Source organism: Pituophis catenifer, unplaced genomic scaffold (assembly GCF_029215685.1).
Source record: "Pituophis catenifer annectens isolate HBS135680 unplaced genomic scaffold, rPitCat1.0.hap2 SCAF_6, whole genome shotgun sequence".
In the NCBI taxonomy this organism is placed as follows: domain Eukaryota; kingdom Metazoa; phylum Chordata; class Lepidosauria; order Squamata; family Colubridae; genus Pituophis; species Pituophis catenifer.
Window position 1 is genome coordinate 84,818,728 of NW_027256886.1, and position 17,061 is coordinate 84,835,788.

The 17,061-nt window shown below is 44.7% G+C and overlaps 1 protein-coding gene across 1 annotated transcript in view; it reads right to left on the minus strand.

The window, feature by feature from the left end:
- The window catches only part of ANXA11 (annexin A11), a 33,078-nt gene extending 16,479 nt beyond the window's left edge, over positions 1–16,599 (minus strand). The window contains exons 1-10 of the mRNA XM_070944882.1: positions 16,503–16,599; positions 14,959–15,071; positions 12,674–13,024; positions 9,289–9,376; positions 9,069–9,163; positions 7,255–7,368; positions 6,265–6,355; positions 3,618–3,697; positions 1,796–1,852; positions 631–724 (exon numbers count right to left, since the gene is read on the minus strand). Coding sequence (XP_070800983.1) covers positions 631–724; positions 1,796–1,852; positions 3,618–3,697; positions 6,265–6,355; positions 7,255–7,368; positions 9,069–9,163; positions 9,289–9,376; positions 12,674–13,024; positions 14,959–15,071; positions 16,503–16,590 — 1,171 coding nt within the window. The 5' untranslated portion in view covers positions 16,591–16,599. The remainder of the gene's footprint in view (positions 1–630; positions 725–1,795; positions 1,853–3,617; positions 3,698–6,264; positions 6,356–7,254; positions 7,369–9,068; positions 9,164–9,288; positions 9,377–12,673; positions 13,025–14,958; positions 15,072–16,502) is intronic.
- Between the last annotated feature and the right edge of the window lie 462 nt (positions 16,600–17,061).

The following is a 17,061-nucleotide window of genomic DNA, read 5'->3' on the forward strand; positions in this document are numbered from 1 at the left end:
CAAGGCATCCGAAAGCCAGTCAAGGAACAATGGATGGAAACTGCTCAAGGAGAGATTCAAGCTAGAAATAAGGATAAATTTTGGTCAACTTCATACTTGCCATTTTTGTTTTCTAGCATTCACAATTTAGATTTTTTTTGAAAAGCCTATATTAGCCCATCTCAAAAGAGGTGGGTTTAGCATTAGCTATTCTGAATAGCTAACGTCATCATCAGTATTCCAGGTTCATAAGCTCTTGAAAAGCAATGAGAACTGCAAACAAGCATGAAATCATAAGAAAAGAACCTAACAGGATGACAAATCACAAAGGAGGACAAACCCACTTCTCCCCATATTTCTATTAAATCTGTAGAAAGGGGGGGGGATTTCAGCTGGTGCACCTCAACTGAGGTCATTTCTCCACCAATGTGTCCCCTTCCTGTTGTATCTTCTCAAAGCTGGCTGCCAATTTCTAATCAATGCAACCAAGCTATCAAAAACTTCCTTGCTAAAAATAAGTCCTTCCACAAGAAAAAAAAAAAAGGGGGGGGGGCTATTTTAAAATGGTAAAATGTTGATACGGAAGGAACCCCGTCCAACTCTGGATGTCGCCTTGACTTGCTGCACGACTTAAGAGACTGAGCAACCTACCTGCTCTTAGGTGATTTCGGTTTCTTGTGCACAAAATCGCGTTGAACTTGGATTCGTCCGTCCCGAGTTTATTTTCTCCTGCTGCATAGAGAGCCTAAAAGGGGTAAAGCATTGGGTTATCTCATGATCCCAACCTAGTTAATTGCTCTTCTTAATCGCTCTGTCGAACCCGAAATTGACATATGTGTAGCCATTTTAGTTAGCTTTATATTATACTCATTTATTCCTTCTCTTTCTCTCTGTTTTGTAAGGTTTTTTTTTTTCAGGCTCGCCAAATTCTTAAGGTGGGAGAAAGGAATAGATAATGAGCATTGTTTTGGCTAGGTGATCTTCTTTCCCGTGGGAACGGAGGTTGTCCTTGCTGAGCATTGGAGGTGGAGTTTGATAACATTGGGCAATGTTGATTTTGCTTTTATTGGGGTTTGTGGGATGTTTCTAATTTTTAATATTATGTGGTGTAATTCCAGTTTGTGTCTCCTGGGACCAAAAACAGGCCCGTTTTTGGTCCCAGGAGGCTGCAGAGAGGCCTGCTAGGCCCAAAACAGAGTGTGTGTGTGGGAGGGTCACACGTGCATTCATGGGGGGCGGGGAGAGCACGGAGGGGCCAAATGTGTATGCATGGGGGGGCAGGGGCATTGGGGGGGCACACACATTGCATTATGGGTGCAGGCACACACGCAGTCACACAAAAGGTTAGCCATCACTGTAATAGATCAATTAAATATCAAGTTATACTTAGGAGCAGTGATGAAATTCATTTTTTTTTACTACCGGTTCTGTGGGCATGGCTTGATGGGCGTGGTGTGGCTTGGTGGGCATGGCTTGGTGGGTGTGGCAGTGGAACGATACTGCAAAATCTCCATTCCCACCCCACTCTGGGGCCAGCCAGAGGTGGTATTTGCCAGTTCTCCGAACTACTCAAAATTTCCGCCACCGGTTCTCCAGAACCTTTCAGAACCTGCTGAATAGCACCTCGGCTTAGGAGGGGTTGTACAACATTAAAACCGGTTTTATATTTCATTAAAGGCAGAAATATTCAGTGTAAAAAGAAACTTCTTGGTTTTTTTTTTATAAAAAAAGGAATGTTCCTCTCAGTGTCAGCAATTTTAATTCTGCAAATCTTTTTAAAATGTACGTGAGAAGTGTACATCAGCGGTATACTAACCTGAACATCGCTCTGGACAAGGGCCATGTCCACATTGGTGCTTTCATCTCGGTTGCCCTAGAAAAAGTTTTCAAAACGGCTCATATTAAGACATAAAGTACAATTTTAAGCACATACACTGTACGTACATACACCCTTAGAATACCTTTGCTGAGGCTGCTGGTTAAGCCAATGGGTTTACACTGCCAGAATATTATCCACAGTATGTGTTTCTTTGGTGATCCCATCATTATACAGTGAAATGTTGGAAAGACCTTTTCTTCAGGGGTGGGCTTCAAAAATTTCAGCAACGGGTTCTCTGCCCGGTTGCTGGGTGGGCGTGGCATGGTGGGCATGGCCTAGTCAGCCTCCTGCACCATGGTGGGGGGGGGGGCGTTTTCACCTTCCCCAGGCTCAGGAGGCTTTCCTCGAGCCTCTTGGAGGGTGAAAACTGCTTCCTCCAGGCTCTGGAGGTCCTCTGGAGCTTCCAGGAAGCCCGTTTTTCCCCCTCTCTGAGCCTCCATGCGGGCCCTGCACTTACCTCGCATCCAAAATGGGCCACATGGAGAGGGGCAGGGTGGGTGGGAGGGGTGGGGTGGGGCAGGTGAGGCGGGGCCAGCCAGTGGTGGGATTTGGAGCTTCTCCAAACCGGCCATAACGTTAGCTACAGGTTCTCCCAAACCCAGGCAAAACTGTAGCAGCCCACCCCTGCTTAAGGTTGTAAAGCTTAATTTCTACACAGACCCATACTTATAATTTTTTGTGGCTGAAAATCAGAATCAATATTGTTTTCTGGGATATTTTTACTAGCAGGTCCTTCTTTGCTTGGCTTTTCTCAGGGTCAATCAGTGATGGGTTGCCCCCGGTTCGGACCGGTTCTATAGAACTGGTAGTGAAACCGGCAGGAGGCTCTGCCCACTGACCCTGACGTCATCAGAAGCAATCTGCGCATGCGCAGAAGCTACAATCATTGCGAACCGATAGTAAAGGTAAGTAGAACCCACCCCTGGGGTCAGTGAAGGTCAAGGAAGCTTTACCATTTGCTTTGATCAATCCTTGGATTAGGATTATGAATATGAGTTGAGTAGCAATAGCAATCAGCACTTAGACTTATATACCATTTCACAGTGCTTTACAGCCCTCTCTAAGCGGTTTACAGAGTCAGCCTCTTGCCCCCAATGATTTGGGTCCTCATTTTACCCACCTCAGAAGGATGGATGGCTGAGTCAACCTTGAGCCTGGTGAGATTTGAACTGCCAAATTGCAGGCAGCCAGCAGGCAGCAGAAGTAACCTGCAGTACTGCACTCTAACCACTGCGCCACCGAGGCTCCATACCAATAGAGTAGACCAATGGAGTACCAATAGAAAGGACTATCTGTAGCTCAGAGTTGAATTGTGGAGCCCTTGGTGCTCTCTGATCTTTTGTGTTTCCTTGCAGATGTTTCATGACCCATCTACTGGTGATGTTACTTAGCTGGGTCATGAAATGTCTGCAAGAAAACAGTCAAAATCAGAGAGCACCAAGGGCTCCACAATGGTTCAAGTCTCAATCAGATTGTTTCTTGATTTCGTCAAAACATCTATCATTCATTCATTCATCAGAACTTCACTTGGTTTAAATTCTGGTTTACTGAAACAAGCCGCGTTCAGAATCGCTTTAGCTAATGCTGGCTACAAAATCAGGAATACTGTATGTCCCTTCATGTAGCTAAAATGTATTCAGCTCTTAACTCTTGTTAGAAGTTAGATCCAAATTTCCAGTCCATGAGATTGTCAAGATATACATCTGTCAAGATGACATTAAGCAATCATAAAAATGATATTTAATAATCATCTACATACCTGAGAGAGTGAGATTAAAAGTCTCTGGAAATGCCCAGATGTGTCACTTCTAATGGCTTCTTCCAGAGTTTTCTTAAATTCTATGAAAGACCAAGGAAAGTCAGTTTTAATTATGATTTTTTAGGGGTATTATCCAGGGGTGGGCTGCTGGGGGCTCACAGGGGTTCGGGAGAATCTCTAGCTAAGATTCTCTGCAGTTCAGAGAACCCCCAAATCCCACTCCTGGCTGGACCTGCCTACCCCACCCCTCCCCTCCCAAGAATCCCTTTCCGGCCTCCAGAGGGCCTCTGGAGCCTGAGGAGGCCATTTTTGCCCTACCCGGAGGCTCGAGGAAAGCCTCTGGAGCCCGGGGAGGGCAAAAATGCCCCCCCCCGCCATGGTGCAGGAGGCTGATTAGGCCACACCCACTATGCCCACACCCACCCAGTAACCTGGCAGAGAACCCCTTGCTAAAATTTTTGAAGCCCACCCCTGGTATTATCTCAACATTAGGGAACCCCAGGAGATGGGAAAAGGAGAAGAATGTGAGTGTAATACATTTATAAATAAAAGTACACCTGGTTTAGGGTGGAAACACTTCATAAACATGTGTATGTTTTTTTATATATTTTACCCTTCAAAAATTACTGTTTTTCCAAAGTGGTGAAAGAAAAGCATTAAAGGAATTTCCAGATGGAATTTCTCACCACACCACACCCTTGTGTTCCCATAACAACCTCATCTTTCAACAGTGCAGACATTTTCTTCCACTGAACTCTGATGGTAGAGCTTGGAAACAAGCCATGTTCCCATTCAAGAGAACTTTTGCTGCCTCTTTCCATCTGAATTAAACTTCAATTTCTCTTCCATATCAGCAGTGGGTGGCAAACTCAAGGTAGCCATTTCTCTCTCTCTCTCTCTCTCTCTCTCTCTCTCTCTCTCTCTCTCTCTCTCTCTCTCTTTCTCTTCCCCTCCCTAGCTCCTTCCTTCCTTCCTTCCTTCCTCTTTTCTTCTTTCTCTTTTCCCTCCCTCCCTCCCTTCTTTCTCTTCCTCCCTTCCTTCCTTCCTTCCTTCCTTCCTTCCTTCCTTTCTCTTTTCCCTCCCTCCCTCCCTCTCCCTCCTTCCTTCTTTTCTTCTTTCCTTCCTTCCTTCCTTCCTTCCTTTCTCTTTTCCCTTCCTCCCTCCCTCCCTCTCCCTCCTTCCTTCCTTCCTTCCTTTCTTTTTCTTTTTTCTTTTTCCCTCCCTCCCTCCCTCCCTCCCTCCCTCCTTTCTTCCTTCCTTCCTTCCTTCCTTCCTTCCTTCCTTCCTTCCTTCCGTCCTTCCTTTTCTATGTTGAGTTACTCTGGGCAGCCTACATCATAAAAGTGCCACATAAAACAACATTCAGCATTGGGAATTAAAGCATTAGGAGTAATAAAACTAGAGGGGGGGAAATGGGACCACTACGTAAACAGGGTGGAAGTTGACTGTCAGAGACTGGCTGAGCAGGTCCCTTGGCAAGGTTTCTCAGAAGTTATTTGTCATTGTCTCTTTCCTAGGGCTGAGAGACCTTGACTGGCCCACCCACTTTCAGCCTACCATCTCTCCGTTTGGGTGCTTTAACCACTGGATTGTGCTTCCTGTGGACACATTACCCAGATGGACTTCAACAGATGCAGAATTGCCCTTTTTTCTGTCCTTAAAACCCAACCTGATTTTGTTTTCCCCTTCATCCTATGGAGGGATGGAAAACTTGGTCCTTCCTTTCTCTTGGGCTTTTCCCCAAGTTATTGGCCATGCATGGCTGCCCCTTCTATCCATAGCAACTTAGCAGAATGGGAATATCTGCGGGCAGTGGTGGGATTCAAATAATTTAACAACCGGTTCTCTGCCCTAATGACCAGCTGGGTGGGCGTGGCCAGGGCGTGTGACAGGCAGCGCTCGGCCTTCTGTACCCCCATGGGAGCAAAAACGGGCCCCAGGGGGTGATGTGCCAGCCCCCGTGCCCCATTTTGAGCCTAGTAGGCCTCCCTGCACCCCCATGGGAGCAAAAACGGGCCCCAGGGGGTGATGCGCCACCCCCCGTGCCCTGTTTTGAGCCTAGTAGGCCTCCCTGCACCCCATGGGAGCAAAAATGGGCCACGGGGGGGGGGGCACGGGGGCACGCCGCACACCCCTTTGCCCTGTTTTGGGCTTAAGCCTCCCTGAAGCCTCCTGGGAAGCGAAAATGGGCCTATGAAGCCTCCCTGAAGCCTTCTGGGAGTAAAAATGGGCTGCGGGGGGGCATCGCCCCCCGTGCTCCATTTTGGCCCAAGGATGCCTCCCTGCACTTACCTGGGAGCCAAAATGGGGCATGTGGAGACTCCTGGAAAGGGCAGGGCAGGAACGGCGGGGCAGGGCCAGACAGCAATTTAATTACCGGTTCACCTGAATTGGCCCGAACCGGCTGAATCCCACCACTGTCTGCAGGGTATATTTCCAAACTCAAATTCTGCATCTTGGCCCTCGCCAATAAATCAACCCAGCAAAAAAAAAAAAAAATGGACAACTTTGCCGTGGCACCATAACCCTGCACCCTATCTCCAGAAGAATACGAGACCCATGTCCACAACTCAGTTTTTCAGTCCTTAGCATACCAGCCTCACTGCTGGAGATCAGATCAGGGCTGATTATGAGCGATAAAACTCACCTGTCTTGTATGCTCGGCTGATTTCCTGAACGTGCCTGTTATCGCGAGATGCCAGGATCTCAATCAAGCAGGCTTCGTCTGTGCCAGCACCCTGAGTAAAGGGAGAAAGCCTCTTTTCGTTATTATGCAGGAGATTTTCTCCATAAGTCAGGGAGCCCTCGATTAACGACCACAATAGGGCCCCCAATTCATGTTGCTAAGTGAGACATTTATTAAGTTATGTTTTGCCCCCTTTTTATGACTTTTTGTGACACTTTTATTAAGTGAATCGCTGCAGTTCTTAAATCATCTGTATCTATCTATCTTTCTATCTTTCTATCTACTATCATCTATCTCTATCTGTCTGCCTGCCTATCTCTCTCTCATCTACCTATCTACCTGTCTGTCTGTCTGTTTGACTCTGTCTGTCTGTCTATCTATATCTAATCTACCCACCTACCTACCTACCTACCATCTATCTCTATCTGTCTGCCTGCCTATCTCTCTCTCATCTGTCTGTCCATCCATATCTACCTATCTATCTAACTATCTATCTATCTATCTATCTAATCTATCTATCTATCTATCAACTATCTATCTCTATCATCATCTATAATCTACACAGACACCTTAGGAATGCACAAAACAGATGAGACCAAGTCTTAGTGAATTCAAAACACTCCACTTTGCATTCAAAATGGTAGTTTTGCATTTGTGATGGGGCATTTCTTAGCTGACATAGGGCATTTCAAATTCTAAACTATGATTCAATTTGTTTGCCCTCATTTATACAATACTTCCAATAACCTGAAAGGGCTGTGTAACAGATGTAGAAAATCTAAGCCAAACCATGACTGAAGGCAAGGCCTTTCTGCTGATAGTCAGCAGAAAAAGCGAAGTGAAAAATATTATTTTGAGGGTAAGTTTGGAAGAAGACAGGAAAGAAAGACAAAATGAACATTGAAACAGACAACACGTTGATAGAGGCATCACTTTCTTTTAAATACAAACCTTGATAGCTTCTTTGATTTCCAGAACATCAAACAGGACAGGTGTTTTCATCATTGCCAAAATCGTCTTCTCAAAGTTTCCGGAGATCTCTGACTTCAGGTCCTTGATCAAATCCTAATTTTTAATCAGTTCAAAAATAGAGAAAAAAGCGTGGTTTGGAACTGTACCAAAATGACATTTAGCAGAAGCAAACTCTAAATGTATCCATTTCTATGGCAAATAATTATGTTTCAGTGATATAAAAGGTCAGAGACAAGAGTCCTACACAACAGAGGTGTCAACCATCCCACTCAATGCATGCAGCAAATAAAGACTCCTGGGCCATATTTTTGTTACCAAGAGTATAATTTACTGAGCTGCCCTGGATACGTAAGTAGCGAAGCCAATTCTAACATTTTCACGCACAAATAGCTCTCCCATTGTCAGTTTATTCTGTCCAGCCAATTATGTTCAGTTTGTTTGGAGAACAGACTCTGATGGACTTTCCCAGCAGGTGACCTTGGCATGCTGGTATGTCTCTCCACAGAGTTAGTACTCTTGCATTCCATTACCCCCTCCCTTGCAATCCAACCCATATCCTCCCTCCCTCTCCTGTTGCTTCTTGTCTGGCTGTGAGCAGGGTTTGTGAATCGAGCCACATGGGAAGTGGGAAACTTTTATGGGCTGGGTACCAAACTATCTACATCAGCTCATTTCTCAAGACGATGGGCAGGACCTGCGTAGAAAAGTGGATAAGGATGGAGAAGGGAAGTTCTTGTTCCTTACTGTTCCACTTGTTAATAGAGATTCTACTTTGACTACTAATATGAGTAATATGGCAGTATCTTGGTGACAGTTATCAATTAGCCTCTGTGATGTGTTAAATCATTATGTTTCTTGGGACCTTCTGAAATTGCCTAAACCACTTGATGTACATCTTTTGAGTTCACATGCCCACAACAGTAGTAAGGTAAGTCCTTCATGACCTTAATAGCAATAGCAATAGCAATAGCACTTAGACTTATATACTACTCCGTAGTGCTTTTACAGCCCTCTCTAAGAGGTTTTACAGAGTCAGCATTTTGCCCCCAACATTCTGGGCCCACATTTTACTGACTTCAGAAAGATGGAAGGCTGAGTCAACCTTGAGCCGGTCAGGATCGAACCCCTGGCAGTCAACAGAATTAGCCTGCATTCTAACCACTGCCCCACCATGGCTCTTTAAACATCCCAAACAAAACTGAAAATGTGACTTGGTAGACCATTGTTAGCGCGTGGCCTTGTTTCAACAGAGGGATAAGATCAGAGATGGTATTCAGCCGGTTCGGACCAGTTCGGGCTAACCGGTAGCTGAAATTGCAGATGGGCTCACCCACCCACCCTGGCTCTATCCCATCCTATTTAGACACGTTTTTGAGGCCAGGCACATGTGCGGAAGGCACACATGGAAGGCCATGTGCATGCACGGAAGGCAGGCGTGCATGCGAACCGTTAGTAACAAAATGTGAAACCCACCACTGGATAAGATGTCCACCACTAGATGTCCCTTTCAGCAAACTGGATGACACCTTCTACACCACCTACAGGTTCTCAACCAAGCAAAAGGTCAGCTGTAGAGACTAGATTGCTTGCTTCACTTGGGCCCTAGCTGCTCTCTCCTTCTTCTCTGCCAATCTTTAGAGCTATATTTCCAACTCATGTTCTAACCATATCTGAATGCTTAAGTTTTCAAGGTCGGGCAAAGCTGACTAGATGCTGGTACCTAGCAGGGTGCAGATACTGGCCCTAAGTAGGAAAATGTGCAGTACAATAATGATAAGTATCATTATTCTCACCTTCCCATAAGCTGTTTTGAATGAGAGCATTATCTGCTGTCGTTGCTTGTTTGAGCGACTTCCAAGGCAGTCGATGATGGCCTGTTCATCAGTTCCTAAACAGAAATATAAAATATTTAGTTCTTAAGCTTCATCCAAATGTACCAGTTGGAGAAACCAAGAGTGGACAGTGATGGCCCTCCATAATTAAAAGAAAAGAGGCCAGACATGGATTACTCACCAAAGCCTTTCATGGCTTTCCTCAAGACTTCTGCGTCCCTCAAAGGATCAAAGGATGGAGCGTCATGGACCGTGCCTCGCTTTCCAGACTGTAGTAATGCAAGGATAAACAAATGTTTCTCATTCCATAACCAATTTTTGACAATTAAAAGATATCTTGTTATTCAAGACATCAAATATTAATTAACCATACACGTGAGGAACTAAAGATAGATGAAGACAGGACCAGTGGTGACATGGTAGCAGTCTTCCAATATTTGGGGGGCTGTCACAGAGAAAAGGGGGTCAACCTATTTTCCAAAGCACCTGAAGGCAGGACAAGAAGCAATGGATGGAAACTAATCAAGGAGAGATCCAATCTAGAACTAAGGAGAAATGTCATGACGATGAGAACAATTAATCAGAGGAACAGCTCTCCTTCAGAAGTTGTAGGTGCTCCATCACTGGAGTTTTTAAGAAGAGATTGGACAGCAATTTGTCTGGAATGGGATAGGGTTTCCTGCTTGAGCGGGGGGGGGGGTATTATTTATTTATTTGTTTGTTTGTTTATTTATTTGTTTGTTTGTTTGTCATATTTCTATGCCGCCCACTCTCCGAGGACTCTGGGCGGCTTACACCAAAGACAGTATACTAAATAGCATTTTGCCCACTAACAATCTGGGTCCTCATTTTACCCACCTTGGAAGGATAGAAGGCTGAGTCAACCTTGAGCCGGTGAGATTTGATCCGCTGATCTGCTGAACTAGCAGTCAACTGAAGTAGCTGCAGTACTGCACTCTAACCACTGCGCCACCTCGGCTCATTGGTTGGACTAGAAGACCTCCAAGGTCACTTCCAACCCTGTTGTTCTATAATTTTTTTTGTCAGGCCTAAGCCAAAAGATGACAATAAGATCCAATCGAGTCTAGTTCTTCATTTGCTTAGTTCTAATAGACAGAATCTTGCCAGACTAAAGCTATAACCTTCAAACTTACTACTCCACATTCCCTAGAACCTGGGACATTCTAGAGTGTGATTATCCTCAACCTTTTCTTCTCTTCCCCATTCAGTTCAGGACTGTTATTCTGTATTCTGTAGGCTTATTGTGACCAGCTAGTTCAGTGATGACAAACCTTGTCACACGAAAATGTTGCATGAGCGCAGGCCGCGCTCTGCAAAAGCCGAACTTCCAGGTTCTAATGCGCGATTGTGCCCAATAATCAGCTGGGCGGTGCACATGTGCACATCGGTTTTCGGCACGGCCGCATGTGCAAAGGGATTGCGCTCTGGAAAAGCTGAACTTCTGGGTTCTGGCACGCATGACAATCAGTTGGCTGGTGCACATGCGCACACCAGTTTTCAGGACTGCCACATGCGCAAAGGACAGCTGATCGTCGTGCACGCATGTGTGCCAGAAACCAAAAGACCAACAGACAAGGCCGTGCGTGTTGGGCGACATGGCTTCATGTGCCACTTTGGGCACGCGTGCCATAGGTTCGCCATCATGGAGCTAGTTGATCCCTTGTACAGTTCTCTGATCTTTATCATAAGATAAAAGCAAGAGATAAGCCCAGAAGTTTGACCAACCCAACATTTTAGATATGCAGGAACACATGCATATGGGGTGATTCCCAACACAGGTTGGGAATCACCCCATGCTGCAACTAAAATATCCCAATGTGACATACAAGAAGAAAAGCATAAAAAGGATATACAGTATTTTCAGCACCATGTAAAACTATTAACAACAAACTCATTCTCTGCCCCCTCTAAGTTTATTAATTGATACGGCTATCCATTTGTCAAGAAGTTTTGAGAAAAACTGTATGATAAAGACTGAACATTAAAGCAAACGGCATCAGCTGCCATCAGGATTGGTCACAAGGTTCTTTGTTTAACATTTTTGTAACTGCAACTGGTTGCTAAATGAGGTAATCACTAAATGAAGACTACACACACACACACACACACACACACACAGACACACACACACAAATAATTTTCCTGGCCCAAAATCTTTACTTCTTCCAATGCAGACACGAAAGATCTTAATCAGCTATAAAATTGTCAGATGACTCATCTCACCAGACCTGAAGAAGCTTCTTGGATAAGAAGCGAAATGTCTTCAAGGAAAAACAAGTCCAGTTAAAATGGGTGACTCATCTTTTTTTCTTGTGGTGATATGAATCTGAAGTTTGAACTGGGAGGACTGTGGACCCTATATACCGTATTTTTTGGCGTATAAGACGCACCGGAATATAAGACGCACCTTAGTTTTTGGGGAGGAAAACAGGAAAAAAAAAAGCTGCCTACCAGGTATTCATCTGGCTAGCGTCCTTAGCCTGGTCAGCTTCAGCACATTAGTTTGCTCACTGGTTTTGAGGTTGGGGCTGGTTGGGGCTAAAAAACAGCTTCTAAAGCACAGCTGATTGTCGGAGGGAGCAGCAATTAGAAAAGCAGGCAAAGCATGGAAGATCGCTTCGCTTGTGTTGAGGCTGAAAACAGCTTCAAAAGCAGAGCTGATTGTTGGAGGGAGTAGCAATTAGAAAAGCAGGCAAAGCATGGAAGATCGCTTCGCTTGCGTTGAGGCTGAAAACAGCTTCAAAAGCACAGCTGATCATCGGAGGGAGCTCCAGTGACTAAAGCAGGCGAAGTGCGGAAGAGGTAAGAGAAGGCAGCAGCTGTTCTGGGTAGCCATTTTGGGCACCACACAACGCGTTTTCAGCCTCTAAATGCATCATGTTTTCGGGCGGTGATTGGCAGTGATGTCCTTTGGCGATCCCTGCAGCCTTGAGGGGCTCACAAACAGTGTTTGGAGGCTGAAAATGTGATGCGTGGAGCCCAAAAATACAAGACATTGTCGGTGGCAATCTCAGCAGCCAGGAAGAGGACGCGTGGAGGCTGAAGGGTGGGGGCTGGTGGGTGGGCGGGGTTACATATGGAGTATAAGATGCATCCAAATTTTCAGCCTCTTTTAGGAGGGAAAAAAGTGCGTCTTATACTCCAAAAAATACAGTAAGTTGTTAAACAAATGGGTAGTTCAATAAATGGTTTAAATCAATAAAATTCAAACTCCTGAAAATACTGACCACCTATGACAGGTAAACTCACAGAGGCAAGTAGTCACAAAAACTCCTGGGAGATCCAAGAAATTCCCCAAGAATTTATCCTGGATTTATCTTCAGAATTCAAATCTTTGCCTTGTAAGGAAACTGTTAAGATTCCTTCCAGCAAAGTTTCCCAGAGCAGGACAGAAGTTCAGGAGCACAAGGTGTGATGGGTCGGACACGACTTTGCTACTAACAACAACATGTTCTCAGAAACTACAAAGTCTATGACGCATCCGCCCTCTTTCCCCTTTCAACTAAAAGAAGAATGCCAAAATATACAGAGAAAAGGGTCCTTACTACTCCAGGGGTGACGGTGGGCATGGAAGAACCTGGGTAGGATGGCATCGAAGGATTAACAGCTGGAACGGATGGATAACTTGGCATGGGCTGCTGTCCAGGATATGGCACTGGTTGAGGCTGCTGGGCTGCTGCAGGTGGCATCGGACCACCTGGGTATGATGGATATGATGGTATCCCTGTTGGGGGGTTTCCTCCGGGAGGTGGAGGGTAGATCCCATAAGGTTGCTGACCCTGTGGTGGTGGTTGTCCGAACCCTCCTGGAGCTGCAGAAGGGTAGCCCCCAGGAGCTGAAGGATACATTCCCTGTGGCACATTGGCACCACCAAACGTTCCAGACATATTGGAAGCCTGAAAGAAAAACACCACCAGGTATTCAAAGACCGAAGGCTGTTTGCAACACAACAACATGCCAGCAAACTTCTTCTCAACCATGCTGTAAAGAGGACAACATTGTCTACATGTAGTAGGAAAGAGGGAGGAAAGGAAGGAGATGAATGGCTTCATTTCTCTTGATTGTATTGCATTGAGTAGCTGCCTGGAGTCTATGCATCTATGGAGATTCTCAGTTATCCAGGTCATGGCTGTCCCAAAGATGCTTTTTCAAATGCAATTGGACCTTTCTTGAGGTTTTTTTTTTTTCTCTTGAAGACATTTCGCTTCTTATCCAAGAAGTATCTTCAGTTCTCATGGAAAAAGCTTCTTGGATGAGAAGCAAAACATCTTCAAGAAAAATGTCTATGGAGATTATTCTCAGTCATCCAGGTCATGGTTGTCCCAAAGGTGCTTTTTCAAGAGGCAACTGGACTTTCTTTCTTTCTTTTTTCTTTGAAGACACTACACTTCTCATCTAAGAAGTTTCTTCAGTTCTGACTGAATGGTGAAAGAGGCAATTTATATCAAAAATGAACAGCCTTCTCTCAACAGAAAGGGAGGGATACGACATCTCTAGTCTACAACACAGGTCCTTTCAGCAGTTCCAAGAAGGCTCTACACCAGGTTCTACTTACCTTTACTACCAGTTTGCAACTGGGCTGCGCGCATGCGCAGAAGCTTCTGTGCATGCGCAGAAGCGTTCTGATGATGCCGGGGTCGGTGGGCGGAGCCTCCTGCTGGTTTTACTACCGGTTCTATAGAACTGGTATGAACCGGGGGCAATCCACCACTACTCCACACCCATTTGCATCACTCAGGTGACCCTGAGGACACAGACAAACCATGAAGTGGCCTCAATGGTCTCTAAAAGAATGCAAATGACCAGCTGTCTGCAAGGAGTATAAATCCTTCCATTCCCCACCAACCAGTCACAGCTGAAGAAGCTTCTTGGTTGAGAAGCAAAACATCTCCAAAGAAAAACCAGAAAGTCCAGATGCCTCTTGTAAAAAGCACCTTTGGGTCTTCAAGGAAAAGAAAAAAACAATGAAAGACCAGTTGCCTTTTGAAAAAGCATCTTTGGGATCTCCACACAAGCCTGACCAGCTGTTAAAATGCTGGACTAGAACTGGGGCCAACTTAGCCCATCCTCAATAATGGAAGCTCACTGGGTAACTTGGGTTGGGCCTGTCCCTCCCACCTCAAACAACGTGAAGGGGTTGTTGGTGTGAGGATAACACGAAAGGAGTCTCATAGATAGATAGATAGATAGATAGATAGATAGATAGATAGATAGATAGATAGTGTGTGTGTGTGTGTGTGTGTGTGCGTATACACACATACAGATATATGAGCTTCTAGAGGAAAGACATAATAACACGGAATTGGATGGCCAATAAATTTAAATGATGATGATGATGATGATGATGATAGCACTGTCATAATATCAACTGCAAAGTTGCAAGCAACTCTCAGATGGTAAGAAAAAGTATTTTCTGAACTTCTTGATTACTATCTAGTTGTCTAACCCAGTTAGACAACTAGATAGTATCTGGGTTCATCATCATCATCATCATTATCCTCAGGTCCTGAGCACAGGGCAGCAAGTGTTTTCAAGTGGTTTCAATCATTCACAGCATCTTCGGCATCGTCCCAAGAGACATTAATAATCTTAAAAACTCCCTTAAGTGTTTGGCAACAAGTTTTCCAGTTACAATCCAGATATAATAGCCCTAACAATGGCCAAATTCCAGGATCTAAACCCATTACTCCTACTTAATTAGATTTAAAGGTTGTCTAACTCCATTAAGATGATAGGCAAAAAACAGAGGGCAAAACTAGGGGTCACAATTCCCACAATTTGCTTCAGATGAAAAGCTAAGACGCTTCAGCTTCAAACTGGAGTTACTCACCATGCCTGCCATATAATCCGGATTAAACTGATTGGCGTAGGTCCCAACATTTTCTAATCCAATTGGAGGAGGGTTTGCAGAAGGGTAGCTGGGGGCACCCCAGGGATTACTGCCTGGAAGTTAAAGCACCACAAATGAGTAAAAACAGACAACCTAGCTGAATATTAGTGCAGGACTAGTCACTGAAACGATGCTAGCCCAAACAGCTGTTTTGCTACCTGTTGATGAAACCAGATATTGTCCTTCTTCTCTAATTATTTAGTCTCTGTCCTGATCTTGATTCTAAGTAGATCAGGGGACGGCAACTTGCAGCTCTGGAGCCGCATGTGGCTCTTTCATCCCTCTGCTGCAGCTCCCTGTCGCTCAAAAAATGTGTCACAACCGCCAATGTGCAACACCTGCTGGCACACGATTTACTGAGCTTTTCAACCCCTGGTAGGCCAACCATGGATAAATCCAAGAAAAGAAAAGATAAAGGTAAAGGTAAAGGTAAAACACGATATATCCAGTGTTCTCTTCATTTTAGATATCAAAAGGATATTTTGTGGCTCCCGGTGTTTTCTTTTCTGTGGGAAACGGGTCCAAATGGCTCTTTGAGTGTTTAAGGTTGCCGACCCCAGAACTAGATAAATAACTAGAGCCAGAGATGCTCCAGGATAATCAGCAGACTAAGCTCTATCACCCTCAACAAGAAACAGTTGATTGCAAGAAAAAGAAAGAGGCCATCGCACACATGTAGCAAGATATTTGTTGACTGTTCTCAACTGTTATGCATCTATAACTAAAATAGCAACTTATAGAATACAGTAGTATTCTTAGCAAAGAAATGCATGGTACTAAATTCTTGAAGGAAGAGGATTCTTTCAGGCTTTCTCTCTTAAGAAGTTGTGGGTGCTCCCTCATTGGTTTTTAAGAAAATTGTACAGCCACTTGTCTGAAATACAGAGTCTCCTGCTTGAGCAGGCGGTTGGACTAGAAGACCTCTGAGGTGCCTTCCAACTCTTGTTATTCTGTATTTTTTTCCTTTTTCCTAAGCCAAAAGGTGACAATAAGATCCAATTGAATCCAGTTCTTCATTTGCTTAAATGAGGGTTGTCAAACTCGCGGCCTGTAGGCTGGATGTGTCACACGCTGGCCACGCCCATGCCCGATTTAATGAAGGGGGAAAACAGTCATGATACGTCATGTGATGCCACCATGATGATGCAAGTTTGACACCCCTGGCTTAGACCTAATAGACAGAATCTTGCCAGACTAAAGCTATAACCTTCAAAAACTTAATACTCTACATTCCCTAGAATCTGGGAGATTCTAGAGTGTGGCTACCCTGAACCTTTTCCTCTCTTCCCCATTCAGTTCAGGACTGTACAGTCTCTTATCTTGTGCTCATCTCTGGAATGTGCTGCCTCCTCTTTGGGAATCCGTAGTGCTACTGATGACATTCAATCATATCTTTTCTGTACCCATTACTCCCTTTTTTTTTTACAATTGCCACAAAACTGTTCTAACAACCAGATCTTACGTTAAAAAAAAAAAAACCTTACCTGGAGCAGCAGGTGGATATGCGCTAGCTGGTGGATAACCACCTGCAGGTGGATATCCGCTTGCAGGTGGGTACCCTGGATAACTCATGTTGTAAATCTGGAAGGAAAAAAAAAACACACACAAATATACCTATTGAATAGATGATGTTAAAATCATCCTCAAATTAAGCTCAGTTCCTTGCTGATCTTAGGATCAGGTCCATGAAGTTTTCTTGACAAGAATATCGAATTTTACTCTCTGCGTGTAGAGCGGCGTATCAGGTTTCGATGTCATCTCAAATAAATTGCACTCCCAAACAATTAATCTTTGCTGAAATATTCCATTTATTGAGTACGACAGATCTGGCCTCGACTTCGTCGTAGCGGATACTAACCCTCTGACCCCCAAACCCTTCCCTTTCCGTTCCCCAATTCTCATCTTCTCATTGGCCATCTTCCAAGTCAGTCTCCCCAGCTTCTGACCTCATCCCACAGGAATGTTCCCCCCCCATCCCATCTCCTAGGGGATATTATCTACAGAGAAAATAAGTAGAAAAAAAGTCAAGCCTCGTCTTTTTAT